General features: G+C 48.2%; 2 protein-coding genes and 2 pseudogenes across 13 annotated transcripts; 1 reads left to right on the top strand and 3 right to left on the bottom strand.

Annotated features, from left to right (window-relative positions):
* Window positions 1-1,560: 1,560 nt before the first annotated feature.
* On the bottom strand, window positions 1,561-13,322 carry dedd1 (death effector domain-containing 1). Of its 6 annotated transcripts, none has more exons than XM_067237498.1 (8): window positions 13,252-13,321; window positions 12,876-13,124; window positions 12,578-12,678; window positions 11,866-12,404; window positions 11,576-11,704; window positions 11,098-11,253; window positions 3,532-3,916; window positions 1,561-3,206 (listed from the first exon to the last, which is right to left on the bottom strand). In XM_067237498.1, exons 4-8 carry the CDS (start codon window positions 12,338-12,340, stop codon window positions 3,200-3,202), a joined length of 1,152 nt encoding a protein of 383 aa, XP_067093599.1. In that variant the 5' UTR covers window positions 12,341-12,404; window positions 12,578-12,678; window positions 12,876-13,124; window positions 13,252-13,321; the 3' UTR covers window positions 1,561-3,199. The 6 variants fall into 6 exon arrangements, with proteins under 6 accessions (XP_067093599.1, XP_067093598.1, XP_067093600.1 ...); XM_067237497.1 differs by having other exon boundaries at window positions 11,866-12,418; window positions 13,072-13,124; XM_067237499.1 differs by having other exon boundaries at window positions 3,532-3,913; window positions 11,866-12,418; window positions 12,578-13,124; window positions 13,252-13,322.
* A 105-nt stretch (window positions 13,323-13,427) lies between these two features.
* Window positions 13,428-16,462, top strand: rabac1 (Rab acceptor 1 (prenylated)). 6 transcript variants are annotated; one of them, XM_067237507.1, is made up of 6 exons: window positions 13,428-13,500; window positions 14,216-14,337; window positions 14,858-15,070; window positions 15,245-15,342; window positions 15,541-15,642; window positions 15,800-16,462. In XM_067237507.1, exons 2-6 carry the CDS (start codon window positions 14,222-14,224, stop codon window positions 15,886-15,888), a joined length of 618 nt encoding a protein of 205 aa, XP_067093608.1. In that variant the 5' UTR covers window positions 13,428-13,500; window positions 14,216-14,221; the 3' UTR covers window positions 15,889-16,462. The 6 variants fall into 6 exon arrangements, with proteins under 6 accessions (XP_067093608.1, XP_067093603.1, XP_067093607.1 ...); XM_067237502.1 differs by having other exon boundaries at window positions 13,430-13,500; window positions 14,831-15,070; XM_067237506.1 differs by having other exon boundaries at window positions 13,453-13,515; window positions 14,212-14,337.
* A 1,444-nt stretch (window positions 16,463-17,906) lies between these two features.
* LOC136944217 (sodium/potassium-transporting ATPase subunit alpha-3-like) lies at window positions 17,907-24,242 on the bottom strand (annotated as a pseudogene). Its single transcript, XR_010876750.1, has 14 exons — window positions 24,048-24,242; window positions 23,637-23,880; window positions 23,180-23,371; window positions 22,662-22,836; window positions 22,393-22,534; window positions 22,145-22,295; window positions 21,733-21,901; window positions 21,096-21,247; window positions 20,808-20,932; window positions 20,315-20,459; window positions 20,091-20,225; window positions 19,887-19,988; window positions 19,707-19,798; window positions 17,907-19,563 (listed from the first exon to the last, which is right to left on the bottom strand). The product of XR_010876750.1 is annotated as a sodium/potassium-transporting ATPase subunit alpha-3-like (transcript).
* Window positions 24,196-24,465, bottom strand: part of LOC136943875 (sodium/potassium-transporting ATPase subunit alpha-3-like) — a 10,533-nt pseudogene continuing 10,263 nt past the window's right edge.

Below are 24,465 nucleotides of genomic sequence, written 5' to 3'. Positions count from 1 at the left end.
ACCTGAAGACAGGAGGGAATCTGCTCACTGGTTTGGATGTCTCCACTGCAGTGAGCCACTTCAGCCAGCTTCTCATCATGGCCATGGCCCTGAAGAGAGGGGGCAACCGGACCCCCAAGAGAGGCCGCATGCAGAGGGCTTGTAGAGCTAAGATGAGCAGTCTCCAGAGAAGCAGTGGGCAGGTGGTTGGGCTCCTTCACAATTGGCAGGTGTGAAACTGATTCCTCGTAGCTCTTCTGGCTCTGAGCCTCAACCTTTTTGACCTGTGAGTCATTGACAGAGACTGGCTCCTCAAAGAGAAAGTCAGTGCGAAGGACTGGACCCTCAAAGCAGCCTTTGAGTTGGGCCTCTAAATCCCTGCAGGGGTCCGTGTTTGTGCGTCTGAGCCTGCCTGTGGTTGTCCCTGAACCTGATTCCTGGTATGGTTCTGAGAGGACTAGAGATCCAAACATCTCTGAACTCCCCATGGCAGGCCTGGGGCAGTCTGGCTGCCCATCCAGGAACAGTGACTCGGATAACGGCAGCGATGGGCCGATCAGGTTTTTCTCAGGGGGTTGGTCCCCCTTACATTTCTCCATGTCCACTGAATTGTGAAGGTTGTAATATGCCACGGCTTACACAGGACAATTTATTCGGCAATTATTCGGACAATAACATGATTTCGGAATAAACGGTAGTTATGGTAACAGAAATACGTGACGAAATAATGTTTTCATCAAGCTACTCAAAACAAAGGCCTACAGGCTACATTTGTAATCTACGTAAAACAAAGACATGTATTTAAAGACGTAGGTACTGTAGCCTACTACGATACTGTAGTAGCCTAGTATATCGTGTCAAAAAAGTGACTTTGCCAAAAATGTAGTTCAGTTGGCGGATACTGTATAGAAGATTAGAGCTACAGTAGGCTATAAGGTATAGCACTAGCTATAAACTGGAAAACAGATGGTTATAGTAGCCTAGCTATAATCTACTGTATGGCACATAGCAGGTGGGTGATTAAAGAGGATAATTATAGCTAAAAATAATAATTGCAAAATAGATCATTTATTTTTAAATAGGCCTAGAGCTATCCATAAGGTTATGTAGCTAACCTAGCCTATGAGGTTGCGCGAACGGAAGTCGTTTTTTGGCACCGGAATGTTTGTGGTTTATATTCATTACCACGTTTAATGTTTTATGTTTAACGAAACTTTACTTTACCCCTTCACCACTTATCGCTATGGTGCACACTATCAATGTTAGGCTAGCTGTTTGCTCAGTGGCATGATAGACTTAGGCACCATAGCACGGCCGTGAGTGGCTTCCATTTCAATAAATCAACTTAAGCAAATGCCTGCCAATTAAGAAATTCATACAATCCCATGTTTTATATTAGTCAAGTTAATGTTAAGACCAGACACTTCCCCTTTCATCCGAATTATTCTGTAGTCAGAACTCACCGTTAGTAGTAGTTTAGGCTACATGCCTTGTCTAACTCTCTTCATCGAACAAGTACGCTTACCATTTATGCCATACAGGCCTACAAAGTTTGCACCACACATAGACACACACATCACCTTTTTCGACACAGATTTTATTTTCAGCAGAAATAGAAATTATTTTCTTCAAATTTATTAAATTAAGATTACACACAAAAAGAAAAATCCTTTCTTGCCATGCCAACACAAAATCTCCAACTAAGTACTAAACAAAGGTTTCCCCCATCGATTTTTATTTTTTATTTTTTTCATACGCAGCCTACATTGCATTACAAAGCGTTACTTAGGAATTTATATACCCCCAAAAATAGAAGAAAAATAGAAACCAAAAACAAAAAATCATGTCCCAAGTTCCCATCTGTAGGTCTTTAACTCTGGACTGGAGAGCCCCCACAGTGGTCGTCGGTTTCCGTAAGTCCCGCTTGCATGAGGGGACTTTGAGCACGGAGGCCTTATTGATCGTGGTCTATGAGTGAAGTCCAGGCATTAGTTCCAGCAGGGTGAGTAGACAGCCGTCCTTGAGCCATCGTAGTGGGTCTACAGGACAAGGCTGAGTGGACCTGGGATGTGCTCTTTTGATTTTGATCTCCCTCAACATCGCCTCTATTGAACGACACACTGTCCTGTGCTTTGCTTACTTTGGAGGAGGACTCCCGGCCGAGGCCTAGCAGGAAGGGGTTGTGTTATCCCTGTTGCTGGTAAAACAGCTTGTCCCTGATGAATCTGAAATGGTTGGCTAAGGCCCAGAGGTAATCACTGCTATCATCTTGTGGCACCTGCCATGTCCACTGACCACAGCGATCAGAGGTGGAGTTTATCATGCCACCACAGTGATGGGACCACCAGTGTTTGAGATCAGTGTATGTGTGTGTGTGTGTGTGTGTGTGTGTGTGTGTGTGGACCGGCCAAGGCTACACACAGGGCATCCATAAGGTTCACTATCTCACCATCTGGTTTCCATTCTCCTTGGACCCACGGAGGTCAAAACCTAAGAACAAGTTCTTGGTCTCTGCCGTCTCCGTTTCCCTACTAGCATCCACAAGCTCTTGGTCTCTGCCGTCTCCTTCTCCCTACTAGCATCCACAAGCTCTTGGTCTCTGCCATCTCCTTCTCCCTACTAGCATCCACAAGCTCTTGGTCTCTGCCGTCTCCTTCTCCCTACTAGCATCCACAAGCTCTTGGTCTCTGCCGTCTCCTTCTCCCTACTAGCATCCACAAGCTCTTGGTCTCTGCCGTCTCCGTTTCCCTACTAGCATCCACAAGCTCTTGGTCTCTGCCTTCTCCTTCTCCCTACTAGCATCCACAAGCTCTAACCTTGTAAATCATGCATCGCAATGAAAACTAAGTTCTTACAGATCAATATCACTTTTCAGGGCAGCTCACATATATAAAACAAAAAAAAGCAAGACACAGGGCCCCGTTGTCATTCACACAGTCCGCCAGACTGTTTCAACGGTCTCCAGGCTTCAGTGACTTATAGGCAGGTATTCGTTTTGAGTGCGTGTAACGGCAGTCTCTTTTTCCTCAACAGTGTGCCCTGTGAACACCGACATCAACTGTCCTAGTCAAGTTGGTCTTCTCTTTTTCTGTCTAATTTGACGTCTTCTAGAGGAGGGTTTCCCCAGATAGAGTAGGCGCAGGAGAGGGCGTAACCTCTGAGACTCAGGAAGGGGGAGAAATCATTCCATTTCAGTTTCTTCCCCTCCCGGTCTTCGTGATCATGACCTGTGGAGCAAGCATTGTTAGAATGTCTGTTGATGAACAAATATCCAGATACAGCTCTCTGCGTTTCCTGTTGTGTTTATAAAAGTGTGCAAGGTCTGCCACCTAGTGGCTGTTAACTGCAGTTCCACAATGTTGAATCAGGTGCGTAGGAGAATGGCAAATCTCTCAAATAACAGTTGCCCATAATCAAAAGCATAATCTCAAAAAAATAAAAAACCTAGGGGTTCCCTACATCATTCCATATATCACCTCCGTGACATAACCGACAGACCCTGTGGTCCTGCCAGCGTAAAGACGCGAGTCAGCCCCTTCAGGAATGCCTCACCTCTCCCCTCCCCACCAGGAGGCGCTGTTCTGCCCCTGGAGCAGCACCTTGCGGCCCTCCTCGTAGTCATCCTGGTCCACGCTTATCAGCAGGCGCACGCCCTCCTGCCCGGCCGCCATCCTCATGGAGTCGGTGATGAAGACTCCCTTGAGAGCCTCCAGGAGAGCCCCGCTCAGGTAGTCTCTCCAGAAGGCCTCCAGGTTCTCCAGGTCGGTGAACTTGATGTCGCAGACGATGGAGCCCAGGTCGCGGGTGCGCAGCAGGGAGCTGGCCCGGCTGAAGAGCTCAAACTGCCTCTCCAGCGGCTGCTGCTTGTTGGAGGAGACGCCACTACGCAGGGCCGACTCGTGCTCCAGATACTCGGCCCGCACCCGCAGTCGTACTTCTGGGGGGGGGGGGGGGGGAGGGGGGAGGGGTGGACGGAGGGGGAGGGTTGGAGGGGGAAGACGGGAGGAATGAGAAGGGGTAGGATAAGAAAGAGGTGAGTAAAATAGTGGTGAAAGAATGAAGGGTCAAGGGGGGGAAGTGAATCGTAGGAAAAGAGAGGGAGATGAGAAAGGAGGAGAGGGTGAGAGAGAGGGAGGATGAGCAAGTGGGTAGTATAGGTGGATTTAAACGGGTTAAAGGAAAGGACGGGTAGAAGAGGCAGAAAGGGGCACATAGTTCAGGGAGACAGTGGACATCAAGAGGAAAGTGGGGGGGCATTGATTCAGAGAGAGGGGACAAAAAAGACGAACAATAATAAAGTTAAGTTGATGATTCGAGGTTTGCAGTTTTGAATTATCTATTTAACCCTTCTATTGTCCTGTGGTTATAGCTCAAATCCTATTCAAACCTAAGAAAATTAAATAAAACATGAATCTAAGTACATGGTCTAATGTAGCTTTCTAAAATGACAAAAAATTAAAAAATAAAGTCGTTTTTTTGGGGGCTGCCACAAAAATAAGTAACGCCTTTTATCTTAGGGTCGATATATATTATAGATGTTGAAAAGAGCAGTAACTCAAAAAATATCTAAATGGCAGCCTTTGGGCAGCCAATGTCGTTTATAACTATTTGGTTTTGCTATTTGGTATTCTACACTTACAGCTGTAACATTGCATATGAACGTGACATTTAGCACAGACGTTTAGTTGAGCTATGAGATAAACTGAACTCAAGAGTTATAGTGACCCAAAGGTAATAGGCGTTAGTATATCTTAAGACAATAGGAGGGTTAAATTACACCAAGCAGACTAGACTGAAAGGAGTGGTTCATAAACTGTGGCAAAACTAAAAAACAAAAAATCTATGTTGAAAAAGTACTGGTACAGGCAACTACAGCAGCACTAACTGTATTTAATAACCAAAAAGGTTTCCATTTGGGGCTTCGTTTGAATTGCCAGACTAAAGCTGAGACCTGTTTACAGGAAGCAGCTAAACAAAGACGAGAAAGGACTGAAGGATGTAAAAGTCTTTGGGATACAGCTGAGATGTGGGGAATGACACCCACCAGTACTGTGCTTACAGGAAGGTTACTGTTGGGCAGGTTACAGTCATCAGCACCAGTGTTTGAATGTGTTGGGCTCTGGTTGAACAGCTGTGGTTTGAAAATAATTTTTACTCGGGAATTCCAACACAAAACCACTCCACCATTGTGCAATAGACATAACCTGGTCATTAGTCTCTCTTGCGAAAAACAGGGACTGGTTTTAGTGCCTAGCAACTGAACAGGCTAAACTCATATTGAACATGAGCACATATGACTTCAGCCAGTCAAGAGGGTAGTTTTTGAAAGCCTTCGTGGGATGGAACTGAATGGCAAAGAAAAAAGCGATGCGAGCCCGAATGCAGGCCAGGGAAACGAGACTGGTTCCAGGGCTAGAACCTACATAGAACATTCTAGTAAGTTCTGCATGGGGGGAGTGTGAAGTTCATTGGGAGAAGTCCTAGTTCCACACCGACAAGGGTATGGTGGTCATGCAACAGCACAGTGAGAAGGTTCAGAAGATACATACTGTACAGAGCTTGTGTACCGCTGCTATCCTCCACAGAGCCACAGCTTCCTGCTGAACCAGTGGCATGACGGCGGCTGAAAGCAAAAACCTTGCCCCTGCCCCTGCCACCCCCACCCTCCTCACCTACAGATAGACAGTTTGGTTACCCGCCCCTACCCCTACCCCATCCCCACAAACAAAGACACCCTTCCCCCACGTCTGCTCACCTGTAGACAGACATAGTTTGACTAACCCCATGCATTTGACTTTTATCAGAACGGAGCTCAAGGTGACAGTAGACATGCCTAGGCCAACCTGACCAAACAACAATGTCCCCCTTCAGTGAAAAACAAAAAAACAAATAAAAAGTTTGAAAATAAAATTGACTGGACAAGAACAAATTAGTGAAAAGAAAAATTTGATTCTGAAAGTACCCATGTAATGATTTGACAATGCCCTGTTGGAAGAGCACACAAATGAACAGCAGGGTAACTGCATCTATTTGAGACAGAGACCAAGCTGTGCGTGCATACAGAGTACATGAACCCTCGTCTAAGCACCAAGAACCAGGGTTTTATCCCTTCGTCCCCTCATTTTTCAGTTGAGCGAAGGATAGAACTGAACCGTTTAAATCCGGTGTTTGAATTCAAGAATTTATGATGCGCTTTCTTTGAGAACATTTGAGACTGGGTAAAAACCAAAAACTGGTTCTTGCTTTCTGGGCATCAAACAGCTACTGTATAATGAAGAGAAACAGAGAGATTGTAACTGGGTCACTGGTCCTGAAAGAGGATTATTAAAAGTTGTCTAAAGGGTTCTGATGTAACAGTCAACATGTCTGAGAAAACAATATTGAGGAAGAAAGGATATATTCTTGCAATTAAGTATTTGGATTTCTACGTATACATGAACGATTGCTATTAATGATGGTAAGAGTTGACTCGGTAAGTTTGCACACAAATGAACTGAATACAGAAGGTGTTTGGAAGGGCGTTTTTCTCTTTTTTTCAGCAAGGCAAAATTATAGTACAGGCACATGAAACATTTGTTGTTTACATTTCACCACTGGTACACAAGTAGTTCAATACAGTCTTAACCTAAGATTTGAAAAACAAGAGAGGGGTTTTCATCAATAAAAAAATTCTTCAACACAACCACGTTTCTTAGCAACGTCTTTGTGGCTATTCTCTTGGTTAAACAGTTGTGTATACAACTATGGGTCATCTCTGAAATGCAGACAACCTTAGACTGTATGAGACTGTGGGGGGGTGGGAAAGGTGGTGGTTCTACTCCCAGGAAGATACAGTATCAGCCAAGGTATCACATAGCAGGGTGTGCTGACTAGGCATTCCTCTGCTCTGGGAGAAAACCACTCTGGCATCGGAAGTCAAAGAGCCTCGGCCCTCTTACATGTAATGGCTACTTGACAACAGTGGGATAACATTTTCAACATGGGTACACACGGAGCAGAGGAGAGTAAAACAGGGAACAATTTGCACTTTTGTACTTCTAGAGACATTTCCTGTCATTGACTGTGTATATGGCCTGCGATAATCGCCCCTCCTAGGTACTTTCCGACCCGCCCTCCCACCCCCACACCGTACTGTACTTTTAAATGGCCTCCGCGCTGCCTCGTTTCTCGGTAGAGAAAGGATAGGGTTGGCGATGGCTAGACAGAGTAGAGGGCCATTTAAAGCCACAGGAACACAGTGATGGTCATTCTGTTAGGGTTACAGAGCACTTCACGCTTCATTACAGACAGATAGATCCACTTAGACAGGACACATTAGGAGGCACAGCTTTCATTTTCTCCCTCTAAGCAAGAAGGCCCGACTTAGGCTTTCTCCATTTCACCTCCACACCCTCACCCGCCCCCCCCCCAAAAAAGTTTAAGTACCCATTTACGAGGAGTCACTTGGTGCGGAGAGCTTCAACTCTTTATCGATCCGTGTTTCTGCTGTACGACTGACCAAGAGGGTGGAGAGGAGGGGAGGGGGGGGGAGAGAGACAGGTAGACCTCCCTCTATCCCCCCTACAGCAAAACACTCTTGTGTGTGTGTGTGTGTGGGGGGGGGGAGGTCTGTAGTTTTGAGTGTTTAGCATTGGCCTCTCTCCCCCTCATTGTGTGTGAGGACAGTGTGTTCCTGACACGCGAGTCGGTCTGTTTTGAACTGCGGACATAAAGAGAGGAGAGAAAGAGAGAGACAAGCACAGTTTGGTTGGATATCTGTCCACGGAGATCTGTTTTTGTTGTTGTTGTTAAGCAGGCAAGACAAAACAATTCAGAGGCACTCGATTGGTTAAAGTGAGCTGAGCTTGGGTTATTGTAGAAAGACTTTACGCTATCAGCTCGCTGTGCCACTTCTTTAACACTCATCTGTGTAAAACTGATGCTACCGTTTCACACTGTTACAGAACGGACATCACAGAACCTTAGGGGTAACTGGAATATCTGTAGCCTGCAATAGGCAGCAAAAGACATTAAACTGAAAATGAGTGATGAGAGTAAAAAATATAAAATAAAATAAAGGATTTTTTTGCAAGGTCTGAATGCTGAGACTGCTCCATCCATCTCTGCCCCCCCCCTCCTTCCACCAGGGCTCACATTGGGCACAGAGATGGGATACAGCAGGGGCTATCACGGCCTTTGGCTCAACACTGTTGTGTCATTTTCCTCAGAACTGCTCAAGTAAAGGTTTTCAGAGAAGCGATATTTGACGGTTGGCGGCCATTTTGTGCTCTTTCATAGCAAATGAGGCTCAGATCTTACTTATGAACTGGCAGCCGCACAATTGAACGCTTAGAATTTGAGAATCCAGAGTGGATTTGAGTCCGATTGATTCGTTCCGATCAACCAGAATCGGTATCTAATCAGGATTCTGATTCAAAGTGCTGACACTAATGCCACAAGAACCATTTAACTCAATACTTAACTGGTAGATTTGGATGGCTGCTTTAAAGCTTTAGTTCACCCCAAAGTGATAAAAAAAAAAAAAAAAACACCGCTTCAGACTTTGAGGCAGACTAACCATGTAATATCAAGTTCTCAGAAACATAACATTTTATTTTGGTATTTTTTGGGGGGGGGGCCAATAAGGCCTTTAAAACGGGTCAGGTTCGAGTTTTGGAAAAACTGCATTTCCGGTTAATTCTAAACATACTTCTGAGGAGAAAGTGCTCAGTTCTGTGAGACTCTGAGGCCAACAACCCACTTTGGAGTGAGAGAAAGAACCGAATGGAGAGAGTATACTTATTTAAAAGGGGAACATAAACTGAGGAACATTCCAGAACAGTTTGCAGAGAGAATAGTGGTTGTCTGAAGGGAGTCAAGGTGGAGGATAGCTATCATGATACACAGGCATTGAACACAGAGCATAGTCGTTGGCCCCCCCCCCAGTTGAAAGGGGGGGGGGGGCCTCTTTACCTTAGGCATGGGACCAGACTTGTGAGACAGCGAGCGATTGAGCTGACCACACACTGCTGATCGTACGGAAACAGAGGAGCAACAGACTCTCTTTTTCTTATTTTGTGCTCGCTTTTTTGTTTTGCTCCCAGCATCTCTTTCTTTCTCCGCTCTCTTGTTTCCTAGGTTACTCGAGTCACAATCCTGAGTCAACCTGGTGGGGGATCAAATGTGGAGTCAAGACAGCAGCAACATGAGTCACAGTCACAACACTGCAGATTGATGCAACAGCTAGGAGGACAGCCTTGGCGGGGGTCTGGTGTTACGTCTTGGATCAGAGGGCCTCAGTGTCGGCAAGTTAACTGGCTTTGATCAACAAGCAATTAATGGCATGAATTATCCAGAAACTAGGTACCTTCTTGAAATGTGTTACTGTGAGTCAATCGAATAGTGGTGAGAAGCAGCATGGATCAGCAGTGAGAGACAGCTTGTTTTAGAGGAGTGTACTGGTGTGTACAGCCACACCTCAGACAGAACCTGAACCGGTGGGTATGGCTATATGGACAGGCCCTGTCAAACTGATTTGAGTGTTTTTTTGGAAGGCATTTGTGGAGTTCTTAAATTCATGGTGACATATGGAAACTCAAAGCATCATGGGACCTGGAGCATTAAGACCTGGGTGTACAAAAGGCTGGGCAGGGCACTTCACAGCAAAGTTAGAAAGAGAGACAACCTACCGAGACAGGTTTTCTAAAGCATAGGAGCTGAAAAAATCAGGTCAGCAAGAAAGAGAGAGAGAGAGATCGAGAGAGAGAAGGACAGAGGAGGACAAAAAGAGAGAGAGATGGATAGAATGAAATGATTGGGTGGAGATGGAAAGCGGATGGGTTCTCTCTGATGGACAGCGTGAGCAGCAGTGTTTTGCAGATGGACGGAGAAGCTGGTGAATGCATGGCATGAAAGTAATTTGATTTGGGGGCACGTTCAACTATCACCTCCTCTTCTCTTTCCCCACATTACACAAGGCTTTGTCCATGTACGCCTCCGTAATATCAGGAAACATCAAAAAACAAATTCTATGTCCTGCACCAGGCAAATACATTCAACTGGAATTAAGCTATTCATTTCTAAAATAGAAAAGGTTAAGAGAAAGCCAACACAAGCTAGGTCTGTTCTCGGCTTCATCTGAAGGAGAGAAAGTTCTCTTTCATATCGCTCATTTAAGACCACACCATTCCACTGAGTTCTTTGGTTCCCATTGGCCTTCGCACCAGGGCAGAGAGAGGGTCTTTGAGGAGAAAAGCTTCTCTTTGGTAGTGCTGGCTGACTAAAGGGGTTTGCAGGCCAGAAATGTACCAAATGGTTCAGTTATTACGTCTCTAATGCTGTCTGGAAGAGCTGAAGGAACACTGTTCTGGAGAACAGGCCAGGGGAGCAGGGTTGCTTCTCTGTCATTAGTGCAGGAGACTGGGGGAGGGACACAGGCCTCTCAGGGTCATTATTTGAACTTGTTTGCATGTTATAAATGTCTAAGTGTGGAGGTGGCTGGCTGTCGCTGGCCTAAGGAACGTGTACCGAACAAAGCATAGCGCCGGGGACGCTGGAAAGATGGTAAGAACATATCAATGTACACACTTTATGTTCAGCCCCACAATAAAGTTTCCTGACTCAACAGAGGCCTCACATGTAATTTCTCGCAAAGCGTTTCATGCCGTTTCCTTGGCATCACCGTTAAAACACTTGCGTTAAAACTGCGGTCTTAGCACGAATAACTGAACAACCCATGTAATATTCACAAACCAGGCAAAGCAGAACAGTGGACTACTGACTAGTGCATAATCATTACAGTTCCTGGGTCACTGGAGAGGTAGCGATGGTGGGTAGTAAACGACATGAAAGCGCTAAAAGTGTTAGGCAGATACCGTGACTAATGGCCTTAGAAAGCAAGCAGGGTAAATGAGCAAGACGAACCCGAGGGGAGAGGTATGGAGAGCAAGAAAGAGAAGAAGACTGAGGACGTGACCAGAGGAAGAAAAGATAAATCTAAAAGAGTGAGTTCGATAAACAGATATGTACATTTAGAGGGGAGGGAGAGAGAGAGAGAGAGAGAGAGAGAGAGAGAGAGAGAGAGAGAGAGAGAGAGAGAGAGAGAGAGAGAGAGAGAGAGAGAGAGAAAGCTGCTCTCACCACAGGTGACTTTCTCGGGTGCTGGTGGGGGAGGGGTCTGAAGCTGAGGGAGAAGGCCCGTTCTCCTCTGGGTGGTCGGGCGGCCAGACCAACCGTGGCCTCTCGTCTTCCTTTTCTTCTGTCTGGAGGTTAGCGCCGGCCTTGCAGGGCACAAACCTGGCGAACACGCAAAGCAACAAGCCGATAAGTACATTTACATTTAGTCATTTAGCAGACGCTCTTATCCAGAGCGACTTACAGTAAGTACAGGGACATTTCTCCTGAGGCAAGTAGGGTGAAGTGCCTCGCCCAAGGACTCAACGTCATTTTGCACAGCCAAGAATCGAACTGGCAACCTTCTGATTAATAGCCCAATTCCCTAACCGCTGACCACCTGAAGTACTGGTACTCAAAAACAAAAACACCTGTACCAACCCGACATCGACTTCTCTTATCAACTACCCCCTTCCCCCAGCCCATCATAGGAAGGCAAGCTGACCTCTCCTCCACTGTAGCGAGGAATGTTCCTGAGGTAATTCTGTCTGCTCACGGGTGTCCGTCAGTCCAGGAGGACACACCTGCGCTTCGTCCACTGACCCGTAGTCCAGGCTCAGACGCTCAGGAGACACTGGAGGGGAGAGACAAGACCAGATCAGAGACTAACCACCCAGACACGCAACGGAACAGTACGCCTCACAGAACTCACGGCAACACTGTCTAAACAGGAGAGTCATATTGGTGTAGGCTAGCAACGACACAGCCCTAAGGGATAATATCAAACCCAGTTACCTGTCCTCCGTTTCCTTCCCGACACAAACGGTAAGAGGTCGTGTCGGGTGAGGATTCGCAGCAGCTGCAACAGGGGCTCCAGGTTCCTCTCGCTGAGGTAGTCCCGCCTCTCCAGCTCCAGCAGAAGTTCCAGACCGCTCTTGGGCTTGTGGCGGGCGGCGGAGGGGCAGAGAGGCCCCCGGGGCCGGAACCTCCTCCAGGCATTCAGCAACTCCGGACTGGGCGGCACACCGTGGTTGTCTGGGTCCCTGTCGCACGGCGCTACAGTCCAGCTCGCTGGCTGGAGGGGGTGCTCTGCGGGGTAGGTTTCATCCAGGAGGAAGGACAGGACTTCTATGTCTGTCTCGGTCAGTTGTGAACCGACCACTTCGAAGAGCTCGTGGATAGATAGCATCCCGTAAAACGCTAGACATTCTGTCTCGTCCCAGATAATAGATCCTCGGAGAGGATACCCTGGGCGACGGATGGGTGCCATGGTTACCTCCCAAGGTTGACAAACAGGGTGTTTTCCTTTTTCAATGCACTAGCACCAGCAGTCTCTGCAAAGAAATAACTGTTTATATCACAGCTATGTTAGTACATACAAATGTGGTCAATTACAATCAATACACAAACATGCCAGATAGGCTCAACATTTTTTACAACATTATTGTGTTTTGTGATTTATTTATTTTTTACTTGACGTTAAAATAGAAACTTGTCAACAACATACATTGTTCAAGTTGTCAGCACGACGTTATTCTGAGGAGTTTGAAACGGTTTGAAAGATGATTGTTCCTGGTGTTTTTGCACGCAGCGATACCTCTGTCCCAGCTGTGTTGATAGTGCAGGAAATTACGCGTGCTGTTTACGTAATGTGTCACGTTCGACAAAAAACAACAACAGTCTCTTGATTAGATTTCCATCGATGACATCTGTCAACGTTATAACAATTTTTTTAATGTCACTGTGGCTGTAAATGCACTGTTCAACTTTTTAAACTTCCAGCGATGGTTTTTTTAATAACACACGGAGCATATAGGATAATGGATGTTTGACTAGCATCTAGCTGGAATCTGCCGTAGTCAAATAAATGGCTTGATCTCACCAGAACGTACGACAGGTCGATGCATTAGCAGATTTGTCGAACAAAATTATATTAGTCTTTGAAAGCGCAATAGAAAGTAGCAAACAATCGTTACAGATTGTCGTATTTCATTCGCTCACCTTCCTTGTTCGACGCAATGTTCGACGATCTGTCAGACGAGAAGCACGCAGAGCTGGCAAGGAAAAACAACATAAAGCAACCAATCGCAGCACAGTGTCTTAAAATCGCAACGCTTTGATTGGTTACTTTTAAGAATTATTTCATAGCCTTTACTGCATGCCCCAGGAGAATATATTTACCTGTAATAATATAGCACTTTGCCGCATGTGACCACTTTCAAAGATCGTTGGCTCCAGTTGATGCCTTGTGCGTCAAAGGTGCAGTATTATGTTGTGTACAAATCAGCTTGATGGAAATTGTGTTACTGTATGTTTGCCCGGTAGATGGCGGTAACAAAGTCGAGTTTCACACTGCTACACAATAACAAATCCTTCCACATCACTTCCGCCTCCAACCAAAAACAGCTGCCAGCTAGTGGATAAGTATAAGTACCGCAAATTTCCGTAAGTATGTTCCTTCAAAATGTGTATGCAGTCTGGCAGTAATATATAGGTTATGTCATAGGTTTGCGGGTTCCAGGAGTGAGGGATAGGCTGTTCTTCGGCTAGCTACCTCACTAGCACAAACCTTTTAAGTGAGAGCAAGAATGAAAGTATTCTTTATTGTTTCTACAACCGAAGTCTAGTTATGTTTAGGCAATATGTTGATAAAACATGAATATAGCCTACTATACTTACTAGGATACCTGTGTGATTAAACTATTGTTGATTCAGTAGGCTACTGTTCCAGAATTTTCATAAACGCTAGTTTGTGGATGTTTCACTATAGTGATGTGGCAGTGGCCAAGCCCTTACATGACACACATTTTCCACTATATAACATTATAGCTAATGGTATGTTCAGTGTTCACGCTACAGTGTAACACCACACTAACAGTAGCCTAGATAAAACGTGACACTAAATGATTTACTGTCAGGATTAACTAGCAAAAGGCTATTTTACGTATAGCTAAACCGTTCTCTGTAGTCATGGCTAATCTCCCCTACTTGCCTCGGGGAGAATGTCCCTGTACTTACTGTAAGTCGCTCTGGATAAGAGCGTCTGCTAAATGACTAAATGTAAATGTAATCTTTTATTGTAGGATGTCTGTCAGCAGCAGACCCTGTTTTACTGGTATTTTCTTCATTTCTCGGAGGCAGGTAGTGAGCGATGACATCTGGAGGCCAAAAGGGGGAGAACTGTCTCGTGGACATGGACAGCAAGGAAGGAGATTTCTTAAGCGACCTGGAACCTGAGGCGGCAAAAGCATCGGGAGTCATGGGAAAGTAAGTCTATCTGTTAAATCTCGGCTCCAACATTTTAGTTTCTGTCGGTAGTTTTTCCTTTCTGAGGCATGTTGGCTTTACAGAAGCGGTAGTTACATACTTACGAAGATTTTGTTAAGTTTGTGTTATGCTTTTACTTATATCTGGTAACTTTTTTTTCTTTTCTTTGGATTAGTTTTTTAATATAGCTAGGCCTACTGCCGTTTTGCCATTCCCTGGCAGTCTCTCCCAGACTAGTTCTGGAAGTCATACAATTCTCCACTGAAAGCATCTTAGTTTTTACGCTGCTTAGGTGTCGAAGGACCTCCAGGACAAGCATTTTCATTGATTTTCAATTCTAATCTGTGCAGTTTTTAAATGTATTTCTATTGTTTATATGCTTTGTTAATGCATTTATTTATTATTAAGTAATTGTACAAACCTCTTTTTTTTCCAAACCTTTATTTGATTTTTTGACCAAGGTTTTTCAATTTCCCCACAACTTTTTATGTAGTTATTGGCTCTCTGCCTTACCTCCCAGGTTCGGCCTTCCCAAAGGCCTCTCCATCTCCATGGCAAAGGAGTGGTTCGATAAGCGGCGAGTGTCCATCCGTCCGTGGTCGAGCTTCGTGGACCAGCGTAAGTTCTCGAAGCCCCGCAACTTCGGAGAGATGTGCCAAAGGGTTGTGAAGAACGTGGACACTTACAACAGCAACTACACCTTCATCTTCCTGGGTCTCATCCTGTACTGCATGTAAGGGGCCTCGCCAATGACGACCGTCGCTGTGGTAACCTGCAAAGAGCAGAACAGCTGGCGAGTTGTCGCGATAATCAGAATAGCTCTGTGTGAGAAGGTGTTCCGTACCAGGTTAATAAACAGGCCCGTGTGATGTGATTATATTCGTCTTGTTCTTCATCCCTGCCTCAGAATCAGCTCCCCTATGCTGCTGATTGCCTTGGCTGTGTTCGCCGGTGCCTTCTACATCATCCACCTCAAGTCCCTGGAGTCCAAGCTGGTTGTCTTAGGTGAGAACAGCTATCCTTCACCTTTTTGACGTCATCTCCCGACTAGTATCCTTCCTCTGTTCTCCTCTGAGGTGAAAACAGGTGTTGAGTGTGTGCAATATGATGGATGACATTCCAAGAATTAGCTCTCTTGCGTAACAGATCATGGACACAACATAAGAAAGTAAAAAAAGGACATGTATGTCTGTTCACGTTCAGGTAAAGAGCTGACCGTACCCCATCAGATGGGTGTGGCAGGAGCGATGTCACTTCCTGTGTTCTGGTTGGCTGGTGCTGGAGCAGCAGTGTTCTGGGTTCTGGGTATGTTGGATCTCAGCTTCCTGTTTACACTGTTTTCCAGTTTGCACTGTCAGATTGACGTATTTAAAAAAACATGGTACTTACAGTCTAACCATCCACCCTAACCAGTCTGTTTTGTTTTTCTCCTATCTGATTGGCCGGTGCTTCCATTATTCAGGCGCAACGTTGTTTGTGATTGGCTCACACGCTGCGTTCAGGGAGCTGGAGGGAACAGACATGGAGGAGCTTCTCATGGAGTCTGTGTGAACGTGGAACAGGTTCTTCCTCCCAACCTCATAATATGATATATATTACACGTGGTCTCATGTTGTCTGTCATGTGATATCCCTGGAATGCACCCTGCCTTGCCTCTGAGAATCACTGTTACTGACAAAATGGCTTTTTTTGTAGCCTTCCGACCCATTGTAAATACCAATCTCTAAGTCTGCTCTTTTTATTATTTTTTATCAATGTGTTCTCATTCACAAAGAAAAAAAAAAGAAGTGCAATTTAAAAAGCTTTACATTTTTCGCGAATGAATTAACTTTTACAATGTTTCTACATGACCATAAAGGAATGGCATGGTCTGTTTTGGGAAAAGTGTTGTATTGGGTATTACAGCTAGTCAATACTAATCAAGCATAAATATGAGTTTAGGAATCTGAAGTCTGATAAAGTAGAATTGATCCTCAGCACCAAGATGATCCCAGGTACTTGTCAGTCCATTTGTTAGATCCATAACTAGTAGCGGAATTATGTGTCATATTTAAAAGGAATCTTGTTTTTTGCCTATTGTTTTGTATTTTGATGACTTTGTGCAATAAACTTTTGATGAAGTCTATTTGTGTTTACGTGGGTGTGTCATGCTTAGTTTGTATTCATCTGATCATCTAGCTTCAAGATCGTAATTCCCATTTGCTGTTATTACCCACCTTTCCTATTAGAGAACACCTCTCTCTTTACCTAATTGGAAACAGTACTTTAATCCCAGATTTTGTAACCCTTCTACCCCCCTGTACACCCACCCCCCCCCCCACCGTGACCCCTGCTCTGTGACAGCATAGCAAGAGGATCCCAAGCTCAGGTTACCATGGAGATGACCTTGGTGTCCCTCCTTACACGCGCACACACACACTCAGACACTAACATACACACTGCGGCAAAGGCAAGCGATCGATATTCCATTATACAGAGGGTGTTAGGACTGTGGTGGTGGACTGTGTGGGGGGGGGGGGGGGGGGGGCAAGTGCACTGCAGTGAGCTCACTGCAGACACAAGGGAAATTAAAGAGAGTATAGGTGTGTGTGTGTGTGTTAGAAGCAGGAGATGCCTGCAGAGAATGTAGGTGCAGTATAGCTCTCCCGTGGGCATTGCTGTTTCTCTCAAGTTTTCTCACAGGTCATATCAAGGACTCATGTTCTCTCCCTTCTCGTTCAGCGTGACCCTCGCTCGTCCCTTCATATCATCGTCAGGCAGCGTCTGTCTTTGATCTGTCTGCTTCCCACATGATTTACCCGACAGAGAAAACCACATCATGCTTTCAGTCTGGGTCCTGTCAGGGTCCTGGGAACAGCATGGGTGGTTCACACCCCCAGAATGTCAACATAATAATCAGTTTTGGGTCATCAGGATTTGAATGGTCTTCGAATGTAAAATGTGATATGTGCTCTTCCACATGAAACTGGTATTTATGAGAAACGTGTGTTCTGCAGTGTATTTGTCATGTCCTGGTTCCTGAAAGTCCTCCTCTAAGCCGTGCCGTGTCCTGGAACTTCTCCCGTGCTCCTTGACTTGTGCTTGTTCTCTTGGTGCATCACCCTGGGGTCTTGCCAACTTCACCGAGTCAGTTTAGATGTACATTTACATTTAGTCATTTAGCAGGCGCTCTTATCCAGAGCGACTTACAGTAAGTACAGGGACATTTCCCCGAGGCAAGTAGGGTGAAGTGCCTTGCCCAAGGACACAACGTCAGTTGGCATGACCGGGAATCGAACTGGCAACCTTCGGATTACTAGCCCGACTCCCTCACCGCTCAGCCAACTGACTCCCTTTACCATGTCCTGTGTTCCGCAGTGAGCTCATACTTATCCTCCCCACAAGGGGGCACCCTCCTCTCACCCATCACCTGGCCTTCCTAACACTGCAACATTTACCTTGTTTCATTCTAACAAGACAGCGTCGTTCGGGGGGGTAAGTGTGGGTGGAGAGGAAGGCGGTGTGTTTTTCAAAGGGATGGATGCCGTTGAAAATGACACAAGAGATTAAGACACCCAGACAGAGGTAGGTTGTATTAAATGTTCTAGATGTTTTTATTGGTGTTGGTTTCATTTCTTTCACACACACATGTTCTACTAGTTGTTGTTTTGTTTTTTTTTCTCGTTTTTCTTTAGTCTCTACCCCCACAGCCCACAGAGTCATCCCCCACCTAAGGCTGCCCTGCCGACCCTCAGCTGGTCTCCAACACAAACATTCACACAGAACGCGAGACCTCGGGCCGGGACCAGGAACCTGGACCCAGACCCTGGGAAGATGGGATTGAGCAACATCACACCCCACCTCATGCCGCGCCGCGTCACCCTGGCAACATCAACAGTAGGGACTATGAACAAGGAGCGTTGTGGTTTCGGTCTCACGCTTCTTAATAAAAACACAACCAAACTCCCGTTTGCTTTTGATTTTGTAGTTATGTCGACTTACTGGAAACCCGAGCCAAAAAAAAAAACGGAATCAAAACCAAACGAAAAAGAGAAAGGAAAGAGAGAGGGAGAGAGAACCCCCCTCGTCTTCAGTCACGGCAATGTGGAAGCTCTTTTTCACCAATGCCTCTTTTAGAGCTGTTTATTTCCAACATGTGTTTATTTTTTTTATTTCTTTAAATCTGTATAGAATAATATCGTTTTTTTTTTTTTTCTTCTAGAACACACAGAAAGATTGTTAAGACTGTATTTTTCCAACTGGGAAGTGTACTGTAGTAGGTAACAAGGACAATGGTTCACACAGTGCACACAAACAGAGACAAACAGGGCAGAGGGAAGGGGAGGAGTGTGAGAAAGAGAGAGAGAGAGACTGGTTTGGGGAGGGGAGGAGCACTGGGACACTATGGGATGTGCTTCGTTTGACCCTAAATGAAGGAAGCAGCTCTCACACAAACTCCCCCTCCTGTTACAGAAATAAAAAAACTAGTAAAACCAAAAATCGACCCTCCCAATCCCACATATTAAAAAACAACACTGTGAAGAAATGAAGAGAGAACGGAGATGGACGGAGTGAGAGAGAGACGGAGAGGACGAGAGAGAGCCGTTCTGCTCTTCCCCTGCAGACAGCGAGGTGGCGAAGTGGCGAGGTGGCGCTCAGGTTCGACTGAGGGGGGGGGGGGGGGGGGGGGGGCAAAGGAATCTCGCTCATGATCTTTATAACTGTGTGTGGTTGGAGGACAAGCGACGGGGCACGGGGGGGAAGGGGGAGGACCGGAGGTTGGCGGGGTGTGTGGAAGGAGAGGGAGCAGGATGGCCCTTGGTTGCAGAGCGTAGACACTCCCGTTGCATCTTAGCCCATTCAAATCTACATACACAATATGCAGCTGCCGTTTTGGTAGATATATTGGTTTATGTACACAGCAGTGAGAGAACACATGCAAAGAGTATCATAAGGGATGGGGAGGGTGGGGGGGAGGGCGGTGGGGGAGGTGGTTCATGGTAGAAAGTGGGAAAGGGGTTTTTGCTGCTTTTAATCTTTGGGGCAGTCGAGATGAAAATTGCTTGGAAGCGGTTGTCGTCTTTTAAGAGGGCGCAGGGGGCATCTGAAGGTACGTTCTGCCAGGATGGAGTGAAGGGGTGGGTGGGGGGGGGGGGGAGTGGGCAGGGGAGAAATAAATGGATGATGTAGGGGTTTGAGTAAAGAAGCTTTCCATCGATCAATAGTATGTCTCCTTTTCCACCCAACCTGCATGAGAGAGAGAGAGAGAGAGAGGTTTCAATGTAGCTTGCACTGTAGTCAAGATACACATAAAAAAAAATATATATATATATATGTTTTCCAGTCAAATGAGAAAGGGATGTGTGTGTTTGTGTGGAACAGAAAGTCACCTCCTGGATTCCGGCGGAGGAGCAGTTTTCGGACCTCGTCATACACAAAGATGAGGAAACTGTAGGGGAACGCACAGAACCACCAGCTAGGCCTGCACAGATGAGAGAGGAGGCAGCCATCAGAGAGAGAACACAGAAAGGTGTGTGTGTGTGTGTGTGTGTGTGTGTGTGCACTGCCACTCACTTAGTGGGTACATTCTGAGTGCCACGTCCATGCCGGGCAGTAGGACAGGAAAGCAGCCAGTGCCGTCTCCTCAAACAGGCAAAGATCAAGATCTTATCCTGAGGAGAGACACACAACGCAGGGTCAGGAAGCCGCTGAAAACCGTCCCTCTAAACGTTGCTGTGGATGGGGGGGGTGAGGGGGCTGAGGGGGGGCAAGACTCACCTCATGCCCTGCTGGAAGACAGAGTTACGCCTGGTCTTGCAGACAATGACATCGGCCCACTGCACCACCACGATGCTGACGAAGAAGGGCGGTGTGGCAGGTGAACTCCACGATCTTCTCTGTTCGTATGTCTGCAGAGAAGAGGAGAGTTAGGACGGGAGGCGCACACACACACACCACACACACTGCCCCACTGACAGGGAGATTTGAGGGCACTTACCCATTGTTGTCCGTAGCTGTCCTCCAGGTCGTTGCAGGCGCGGTCGTCCCAGTTGAGCCTGATGCCCACCAGGATAGAAGGCAGGAAGCCGTTCTCAGCCAGGATCACAAAGTAGGAGAAGAACCCTCCCAGAGCCTGATCATACCTGGAGAGAGAGAGGGAGAGAGAGGGAGCGAGAGAGAGAGAGGGAGCGAGAGAGAGAGGGAGCGAGAGAGGAGAGAGAGAGAGAGAGAGAGAGAGGGAGCGAGAGAGAGAGGGAGCGAGAGAGAGAGGGAGCGAGAGAGAGAGAGAGAGAGAGGAGAGAGAGAGAGAGAGAGAGAGGGAGAGCGCCAAAGAAACAGAAAGAAAAAGATTAATTTGTATGAATTCCCAGTCACCGTTCTGTTCCTGCCCTAAATCCTAATGCATATCTGCAATAACCGTGATCTGTAGCTCTCAATACAACTACACATCTGCCCTCATCTGCTACGTCAGACAAACATCCTCCAAGGACCCACCGATCTGTCCGTAGGCGATGCTGATGAGCCTCTCGTTCACCAGCTTGTCCTGGCAGGGTCCTGGCTGGCGCTTCATGATGTCACTCTCTGCTGACTCGTACGCCAGGGAGATGGCTGGCACCTGGGGGGAGGGGGGGAACAGGGGGAATCAGAGAATGGGACAGAGCTGGTGTGTGTGTGTGTGTGTGTGTGTGTGTGTGTGTATGTGCATGGTACGAGGGAAGCCGTTTGTCCTGTCTAGGAGTATGTGAGTTTGTGTGTGCGTATGTGTGTGTGTGCCTCACCATGTCGGTTCCAGGTCGATACAGAGGATGGTGATGGTGCCCAGGGGCAGGGGATGTTGACGATGATGAAGAACAGGAAGGGGGTGATCTCAGGATGTTGCTGGTCAGGGTGTAGGCGATGGACTTCTTCAGGTTGTCGAAGATCAGACGACCTGTGAAGCACACAAACACAGTTACAGGCTTGATCCATATACCGGATGTTGGGACTTTCTAATCCTCCACATTCTCTTTTGTCAACTCACTTTATTTCCCTCCCAATCTCCCTCCTCCCTCCTCTCCCTCCCAATCTCCCCCTCCTCCCTCCTCTCCCTTCCCCCTCCAATCTCCCCTCCTCCCTCCTCTCCCTCCCAATCTCCCTCCTCCCTCCTCTCCCTCCCCCCTCCCAATCTCCCCTCCTCCCTCCTCTCCCTCCCAATCTCCCTCCTCCCTCCTCTCCCTCCCAATCTCCCCTCCTCCCTCCCCCCTCCCAATCTCCCCTCCTCCCTCCCCCCCTACCAATCTCCCCTCCTCCCTCCCCCCTCCCAATCTCCCTCCTCCCTCCTCCCTCCTCCTCTCCCCTCCCCCCTCCCTCCTCTCCCCTCCTCCCTCCCTCCCTCTCCCTCTCCTCCGTCCCTCCTCTCCCCTCCTCCCTCCTCACCCTCTTCCACGCCAGTGACGATGGAGGCGAAGTTGTCGTCCAGCAGGATCATGTCGGCCGCCTGCTTGGGATACGTCGGAGCCCGAGATCCCCATGGCGACGCCGATGTCGCCTTCTTTAGAGCGGGAGAGTCGTTGACGCCGTCGCCTGTCACAGCCACAATGGCGCCCTGCGAGGAGAGGAGGAGGACGAGAGGAGAGGAGGACGAGAGGAGAGGAGGAGGAGAGGAGGACGAGAGGAGAGGAGGAGGAGAGGAGGAGGTACAACTGGTGGGGAAGAAGCAGAGATATCTCTGGTACAGAGATACCCTTTGTGGTGGTGGATGAACCGTGCGCACACAGGTGTGCGTGCATGGGTGTGTGTGTGTTGTGCAGTGGTGTGTGTGTGCGTGCGTGCAGGGTGTGTGTGTCACCTGTCTCTGACAGCCCTCTAACGATGATGAGTTTCTGCTGGGGGGAGGTCCTGGCGAACACCGATCTCAGTGTGGTTCTCAGGATGTCGTCCATCTGGTCCTGGCTCAGGTCCTCAGGTCCGTACCGTGGATCACACATGCCTTGGCATCCCTGGAGCACACACACACACATTTTAGAAGTCACGGGTAAATAGAACAGTGTCTGAGATTGTGTGTGTGTGTGTTTGTGTGAGTGTGTGTGAGAACACACCTCACCTGGGTTGACCTGGCTGACAGGAATGTTCAGACGAGCAGCGATGTCCTCGACAGTCTCGTTGCCCTCGGAGATGATGCCCACTCCCTTGGCGATGGCCTTGCTGTGATTGGGTGATCCCCGGTGACCATGATGACCTTGACCAAAACAAGGTTGATAAGTAACCTTTCCCGCCTTACACACGGGGCTATTGTCACACAGACGTGATTGGAGACCGTGGTATATCTACCGTATTTCAGCATTTTCTAGAAGGGCAGCGGGTACCTTGATGCCAGCCGAGCGACATTTTCCCACGGCGTCGGGCACTGCGGCACGGGGAGGGTCGATCATGGACATGAGACCCACGAAGCACAGGTTGTCCGTCTGGAAGTTGACGTCGTCGCAGTCGTAGGCGAAGCCCTTGGGGTACTGTCCTCTGGCATGAGCAGGTGGCAGAAGCCTGCACGAGGTCCGGGGGGCGGGAGATTTAACAACTGGCTTTTCCCCCTCGCCTCCTTTGAACCATTCATCCAGCTCTCTCTCTCTCTCTCTCTCTCTCTCTCTCTCTCTCTCTCTCTCTCTCTCACACTCTCTCTGTGTCTCTTCCTCTCTCTGTGTCTCTCTCTCTCTCTCTCTCTTCTCTCTCTCTCTCTCTCACACACTCTCTCTCTCTCTCTCACACTCTCTCTGTGTCTCTTCCTCTCTCTGTCTCTCTCTCTCTCTCTCTCTCTCTCTCTCTCTCTCTCACACTCTCTCTGTGTCTCTTCCTCTCTCTGTCTCTCTCTCATCCTTCTCTCTCTTACCCAGCACTCGCTCTCCCAGTCCTCCAAGCTCCATGTAGGCGTTCTGGAAGGCCTCCTCAGCTCCTCGTCCATGGGCTGCTCCTTGCCCTGCAGCATGATGGTGGAGCAGCGGTCCAGGATCCTCTCCGGCGCGCCCTTCATCACCAGCAGGTAGCGGTTGTCGTTGAGGTCCTCGGTCTCGTGCACGGAGAGCTGGGGGGAGGGGGGGGGGGTCAGAGTGAGATTTGGACATCTGACCTATTGGGATGCCCTACTGTATATGCCCCTACGGTATGGCGAACTGATGTCCTTCAGTCGGTGTGTGTGTATGCGTGTGTGAGTACCGGTGCGGCGAAGAGAGTCTCGGCTGTTTGTTTGTATTGGGTGTGTTGGGGGGGGCGCCCGCATGGTGGAGCGCACGAGGCTGGAGCGCACGAGGGCGGAGCGCACGAGGGCGGAGCGACGCCTGCTTCACCACCTGGTACTTGTTGGTGGAGTTGAAGGGGATCTCGGCCACCTTCTTGTTCTTGTCCCTCATGGTCCTGACGGAGCCGCAGGACAGCTCGATGCACTTGAGCAGGGCCGACTCGGAGGCGTCGCCCGCCACGTCCCTCTTCAGGATGGGCAGCTGGTCCTGGCCGGCTTTGAACTGGGCGCGGTGCACAGGGCGGGCCACGCGGGCCAGAGACACCCAGGTCACGAGCTCTTGTCGAAGGAGGCACCTGTGGAAGGCACGAGAGGGAGGGGGGAGGGAGGGGGGGGGGAGGGAGGGAGGGGGGAGGAAAAGAACCGTTAGGTGTTGCTAGATCCGACAGTGAGCAGGTTTACAAACTCAGACCGAGTGGGAGCCTGGAACAGCAGCATGTGAAACCCCCCTGACCCCCCTCACCAGACTGGTCCTCTGTGGTGTCGGGCCTCGTGGATCTGGTTGTCGAACCACATGTGGGCCACGGTCATCCTGTTCTGGGTCAGGGTGCCTGTCTTGTCGGAGCAGATGGTGGAGGTGGAGCCCAGGGTCTCCACAGCTTCCAGGTTCTTCACCAGGGCAGTTCTTCTTGGCCATGCGCTTGGCGGTCAGGGTCAGACACACCTGGGGGGAGGGGAGGAGGAGAGGCAACCCACAGATAATCAGAGAACTTGTGACCACAGGATGGGACGTAAACCAATAGGGGGCCGGGGATCGAGGAAAGGCACACACACACACCTTCCCACACAAACGCACTGCCTCACACACACACACTCCCTCCCACAGTCCCTCCCTCCCACACACACACACACACACACTCCCACTCACAGTGACGGTAGCC

This window comes from Osmerus mordax, chromosome 6 (genome assembly GCF_038355195.1).
Source record: "Osmerus mordax isolate fOsmMor3 chromosome 6, fOsmMor3.pri, whole genome shotgun sequence".
NCBI lineage: Eukaryota > Metazoa > Chordata > Actinopteri > Osmeriformes > Osmeridae > Osmerus > Osmerus mordax.
The sequence above is the reverse complement of the archived record's forward strand: the minus strand, read 5'-3'. Positions and strand labels throughout refer to the sequence as shown.

Bases quoted from the DNA above. Each gene is read 5' to 3' on its own strand.
- dedd1 (XM_067237495.1), bottom strand. From the start codon at position 12,340: ATGGCACCCATCCGTCGCCCAGGGTATCCTCTCCGAGGATCTATTATC. The intron at 11,705-11,865 runs GTAACTGGGTTT...TCTCCCCTCCAG, and splicing joins GGGAAGGAAACGGAGGACAG to TGTCTCCTGAGCGTCTGAGC. The intron at 3,917-11,097 runs GTGAGAGCAGCT...CCCCCCCCCCAG, and splicing joins ACCCGAGAAAGTCACCTGTG to AAGTACGACTGCGGGTGCGG.
- rabac1 (XM_067237502.1), top strand. From the start codon at position 14,222: ATGACATCTGGAGGCCAAAAGGGGGAGAACTGTCTCGTGGACATGGAC. The intron at 15,343-15,540 runs GTGAGAACAGCT...GTTCACGTTCAG, and splicing joins GTCCAAGCTGGTTGTCTTAG to GTAAAGAGCTGACCGTACCC. The intron at 15,643-15,799 runs GTATGTTGGATC...TCCATTATTCAG, and splicing joins AGCAGTGTTCTGGGTTCTGG to GCGCAACGTTGTTTGTGATT.